Here is a 5841-nt window from a genome sequence, read left to right as displayed (position 1 = left end):
AAGAGTTGTTTTACGAAGTGATGGACAGACATGATAGAAGCTTAAATCGTTGTTTACCTGCAGCGCCACCCGTTAGCCACCAAATATGCCGGGAAGTCGATGCATTGGGTCATAGAGTGACTCACTGTTTTCATGAGGTCATGTAAGTTTCCAGACACACTTTACTGGGAATCTGCCAAGTGCATCATAAGTGATTATTATGTGTTAACGTGACAAGCTATAAAAATGGCCTGGTATCAGACCGTAACAGTGATGCTAATGGAAACTTTGAATCAGTCACTGCCAAGGTTTTTTTTTTTTTTTGCATTTGGCATCGGAATATAAAAAAAACTTACATTTTAGCACAAGAAAGGTATTGCATGTACCCAAGACACTGACTTCTGTTTTATTTTTTCTGGAAACTTAAGACGGAAAACACACCGACTGTCAACCAGCACCACCCAGCATGCAGGAGACCACCACACAACAGCAGACCTCCTCCTGTGTGAAACTTCTCATGATTATCTTTCCCAGTTCTGGTTATGTTGAATTTTTTGTCATAGTTAAACACAGGATAATTAATTCCTGCTGTCAGTGAAGGGAAAACACAAACACAAACCAGATTATTTCAGTAGTAATAGAGTAAGTAATAGAAGAAGAATACAGTGATTTTATGGACTGTTCATTTATTGTCCCATGGAGCAATTTGCATGCAGGACAACTAAAATAATAAACATTTAGACAGATTTATTGTACCACGTATGAAAGTAACAATCAGTGCAGCTACACGACTTCCATGTTGGTGTTTAAATAAGGCCTGCCAACTTGGCATTAGACACAAAGAAAGATTAAACCCTCAATGGAAGGCTCGTCAGCTCCATTATCTCAGTTTGACTGTAGCGCTGGCAGGAAGTGATCTTGGCAAAGTTCAGCCTTAAAGGTGATTTGAATTTTTTTCCCTGCTTGCAGGACTGCATGTACAGTAAACACAGTTAATTAATGCACTCACAGATGTTTTGAATCACCTTGGCATTCATTGTCTCAGCAATGAGCAACCAACCTGCAGTTATAGATTATGTATAACGGCACAGTGCCCTCTAGTGTTCACAAAGGACACCTCGTGGTGTATTTAGCATATGACACCTTTAACCAAAGCCTCAACTGAACCTTAATATATCACAGAAAGTCAAACTTTGTCCCTCTTTGTCATATCAACTGATCAGAAAGAATTAATTTAGAATACATTCACAGCCCATTATAGACATTTATGATGATGAAAGACATCATTATGCATATGATTGTGACAAACCAAATGTATAATTCACAGTCTTCTGGTTTATAGCAGGTCCTCCAGTACAGCAGCAGGGGATCACAGCTCGTCATAGAGGCACCACAAGAGGTCACTTGGGTTAAATACTCAGAGTGTTTTCAACTAAAATAGTCTTTCCCAGCTTTTCAAAAGTTTTATGGCCAAAGTGAGGCATGAAAAGAATCATTTTGACAAAATACAACACCAGCAGGGGTCGAGAATGCTTGGAACGCTTACTGCTTTTTAAATTCAGATTTTGATCATTTTTGGAAGCATAAACTTAAAAAAAGACTTAAATAGTAACAGTCCCACAGCATTTTGTGCCAATAACACGACATCAGTTGGAGGAGAAAAGCCAGTTAAGGTACAGTATAGTTGATATAAATGAGATCGGCTTCGTGAAACACTGCCCAACACTGATCTGAAGAACTCTTTCAGGTCAGGTAAATCACGGAAAAGTCGACAGAAATGATTTTTCAATACTTTCCAATGATCACCTAAACTTCCTCAGTGCAAAGATTCATGGTCCTTGAGGCCCTTCCAGTCATATTCCACATCCATGCATCGTCTATTCGTCGTCTCCAACATTCATGATGAAAAGTGTCCTTCCTCTTCCTCATCCACCGTCAAGTCTTTATTTCCAACATCAGCATCCTCTCATCTCCCCTGTCCTATCCACACTTTAATCAGCAACACGTCTTCTTCTCTGGTGGCGTGTAGGCACCTGTGATGCTGTCAACCGGCCGAGAGTTGGACCGGAGGAGAACTCGAGGTGTGCTGTTGCTCTCTGAGTCCCCCTGCTGGACATGAAGGCCGTTGCGAGCCAGCAGCTCTCTGGCCATCATCATGAAGGCCTCTTCCACGTTCTGACTCTCCTGGATGCAGAGAGGGAGAGCTTTAGATAACAACACACTTCAGAACTTCTGATCTGTGCTAGTCGTGTGTGACTACAATCGTTACCTTTGCAGATGTTTCTAGGGCAGCTAGTAAGCCCTTCTCATTTGCCAGGTTGCAGGCTTCCTCAAACTGGACCTGACGTTCCTGCTCCAGGTCACATTTGTTACCTAGAGGGAGACAAACAGGGAGCTGAGAGATGTAAACACAGCACCAGGAGATGACCTTAATCACCCAATAGGAGTCTATATCACCAAATGTCCATATTATTATCAAAGAGTCTAGTTTACATTTTAGAGTTTATTCATGTAAACCAATTCGCAACAGCAGCGCCACAAACTTCACCCTAAAGAATTCCAACCATAAACCTAAACCTATTGTTCTAAATATCACTGTACTCAAGTGTTTCTGTTAATTTGTCCACCCTCACTTAAAATGCACACGCTGTATTCATGCGCTCACATGTGACCAGTCACAGCTGCACTCACCTATGAGAACCAGCACTACATTAGATGCTCCGTAGAGCTCCACCTCCTTGATCCAATGAGTCACAGAGTCAAAGGTGGAGGGTCGTGTGATGTCGTAGGCGATGATGGCGCCGTGAGCACTGCGGTAGTAGCTCTGGGTGATGGTGCGAAACCTCTCCTGACCTGCTGTGTCCCACACCTGCATCTGTTACACACATACAGACGAGAACAAGCAATCAGCTTGAGAAGCTACATGGATGAAATACACTAGGATGTATATACCCATCACACACACACACACACACACACACACACACACACGCACACACACACACACACACACACACACACACACACACACACACACACGTGGGAAATGGTGTGTCTCCCTCTGCAGAATACTCCCTTAGCATCTGTCAGACCCTGCTGACGTGGTAACGGCTGTCATAGCAACCAATCCAGACTCACCAACTCAGCCTATTTGTTTGTGTTGATAGTCTGAGCCACGTCTACTTTTGCTGTCTGGATAGGCTTAAAAAATAGATCAAAACATAATTTTTTGCGTTTTATGAATGAAATAAAGACGCCTACCTTTACATTTCTGAATCTAAACCTGCAAACACACAGAACACTGGTCATATTATGGATAAAAAACAGATTCTGATGGTGCTTTCCTGTCTAACGTCCTCTCCTTTATGCAGAAGTCATAAAAAAGGAAGAAAGCAGTGATTGAACTGACTGAAGACAGGTGCTCAATATAAGGTGGCTCAATTACACCCAGCCTCAGGCCTAAATCTTTAGTGGGCGCCTGAGGAAAAGACACAAACAGGAGCTCTCATTGCCTGGACTCATTCGAACCCTTTTGCAATTCGGTTTATTGTGTTACCTTTACAGCCTGATGGCAACCTTATATTGTGATTTACCGATTCATAAAAACACAGACGGATTGAATGGGATAATGCTTGTGCACTATCAAATGCTGACATCCTGCCTGTAAACACTGTCAGTGATACTCTGGAATGGAGAGGAAGAGGGAGAAGCGTGGGGACCAGCCAGCAAATCCATCAAAACTTCAATAGATGAAATTTAGTTATCGACATGCTTGTTGAGATGACATGAATTTTTATCCTGCAGTCGTCTAATTGGCTTGTCAACAGAACATTACAACCGGTGCACGTGTGCCTGTGTGTGTGTGTGTGCGTGTGTTTGTGTGTGTGTGAGTGTACGTCCCCCCTGGCTATGCTACAGATAAACCTGATTAGATGGATGCAAACATAAACACATCAAGGATGGTGGTAAATTTTGATACATCAACACAGCAAGTCACCAGAAGTACTCCAGCAGCGCACTGATGCATGCGGAACCAATCACTGTTCCCTTAAATCATTTAGTTCCTCTTCTAGCTCGGTGACGGCGCAGAGAAGACATGTCAGGTTTATTTTTGTCCGCACAAAAGCCAGCGCAGAGTAGATGAACCAGAAGGACAGGTCCTTCATGTGTACTGCTGGTCTGACTTGTTTTGGACTGAGTCTAACTGACACTGTAACCAAAGGGCACCTTTCACTGTGGTGTCATTTACCCCCCAAACCTAGAAAAGTCCATCACATCTGAGTGGCTCTTTGGAGATCCATTTTCCTTTTTTATGTCATAGTTTTCATTAAATATTTCACCCAAAAGGCCTGCAAGCATGCTGCGCAGCCTGTCAGTTGGCAGGGTCAGCTGACTCTCTGACACCCATGATAAGGATCGGGGTGTTTCGAAGGCATTACCGGAGCATAATCAGGGTTTCTGCAGCGTTCAGAGAGTTAGATTTAAGATCTTTTTAACAGCACATAGAACATGTTGATACCCAGTGCCAAAGCATGCTTGAAAGAGGGACCAGTTGTTTCTTAAATATCACATCATTTCTAATACTTCCCAGAAGTTTAAAACAATAATTCCCAATGATACAACTCATTAACTGAATGTGACCTGAGCCTTGATAATTTTCACAACTCTTATCTTATAGTCAAACCTTTACTTTAGACCACAGTCATGTGCTAGGAGTAGAGATTTTTCAGGGCTAACCTTCACTTTCTTCCCCTCGATATCCACGGTCCGTACACTGAAATCCACTCCGATGGTGTTCTGCTGTTTCTCTGAGAAAATCCCTGACTTGAAATTCTGAACCACGCAGGTCTTCCCTACGTTAGAGTCTCCGATGAGGATGATCTTAAACAGGAAATCAAAAATGTCATCATGTTCAGGTTCTGGGGTCTGCATGGTGGAGGCACAGTTTTTCTGAGGATGGGAATGTGTGGGAACGGAGGAAATGATCCCGACCTTATGCTAAAATGCTTGGACTTTGAGACCAAGAGATGCTGGGTTATCTTTCAGGGTAAATTTAGTTAAATAGGCCCACATGTAGCCGGGAATACCAGCTCAGGGATGTGAAAAAGTTTGCTGTTCAAAGGTAAGAATGTCTCTATTGAAAACAAAATTTAAATGAGCTAAAATTTGAATAATTTAGAGTGCACACACTGTAAAGTCAAAGGCACACAAGCAGCAGTTTGGAAGAATCAGCTCTGCCTGTTTGCGATGGCTAAAGACTGAGGGGAGTTTCTTCTTCAGAATTCTGCATTCTCTCTATCGGGTGTCTCCTGCCTGTTCAGCCGGTCTGTCCCCCTCTTGTGCTCTTTCAGTTGGACAAAACTGTCTCAGTGTCTGCTGCTCCTTTCAGCTCCTTCTCGGGTGTTGACCCACTTCATGGCCCACAGCAGAGGCCGGGATGAATGCACGTCCCATCCTTTTTGTCCACCTGCACAGGTCCTGCTCAGCGGTCTGTTAAAGAAAAGAGGAACTTCCTTGAAATAGAATTTAAAAAGATGCTTGTCTGTAATCCAGATTCCTGTCTAATCCACCTGCTGTTCTTTCACACACGTGGCAGCGTTCCTCCTCCACCGGCCTTTATCTCTGTTTCCTTCTGTCATCAGTTGTTCCTGTTCTCGCTGACTTATAGCCTGCCTCTCTCTCTCTCTCTCTCTCTCTCTCTCTCTCTCTCTCTCTCTCTCTCTCTCTCTCTCTTCATAGCACCTGTGGAGACAATAGAAACCTGCCCTACCTGTTCTAGGAAATCAGCCCAGCCCCATTGCCGCTGTGGGATTCTGGGAAATGCAGTCATTTTACAAGGGACTCTCGCAGAGTCTGTTAAAT

At 43.3% G+C, this 5841-nt stretch overlaps 1 protein-coding gene across 2 annotated transcripts; it reads right to left on the bottom strand.

Annotated features, from left to right (window-relative positions):
- Positions 1 to 654: 654 nt before the first annotated feature.
- LOC143314670 (ras-related protein Rab-19-like) lies at positions 655 to 5604 on the bottom strand. 2 transcript variants are annotated; one of them, XM_076721721.1, is made up of 5 exons: positions 5550 to 5604; positions 4717 to 5469; positions 2671 to 2854; positions 2249 to 2352; positions 655 to 2163 (listed from the first exon to the last, which is right to left on the bottom strand). In XM_076721721.1, exons 2-5 carry the CDS (start codon positions 4909 to 4911, stop codon positions 1975 to 1977), a joined length of 672 nt encoding a protein of 223 aa, XP_076577836.1. In that variant the 5' UTR covers positions 4912 to 5469; positions 5550 to 5604; the 3' UTR covers positions 655 to 1974. The 2 variants fall into 2 exon arrangements, with proteins under 2 accessions (XP_076577836.1, XP_076577835.1); XM_076721720.1 differs by having other exon boundaries at positions 4717 to 5598.
- Between the last annotated feature and the right edge of the window lie 237 nt (positions 5605 to 5841).

Source organism: Chaetodon auriga, chromosome 22 (assembly GCF_051107435.1).
Source record: "Chaetodon auriga isolate fChaAug3 chromosome 22, fChaAug3.hap1, whole genome shotgun sequence".
Lineage (NCBI taxonomy): Eukaryota > Metazoa > Chordata > Actinopteri > Chaetodontiformes > Chaetodontidae > Chaetodon > Chaetodon auriga.
The sequence above is the reverse complement of the archived record's forward strand: the minus strand, read 5'-3'. Positions and strand labels throughout refer to the sequence as shown.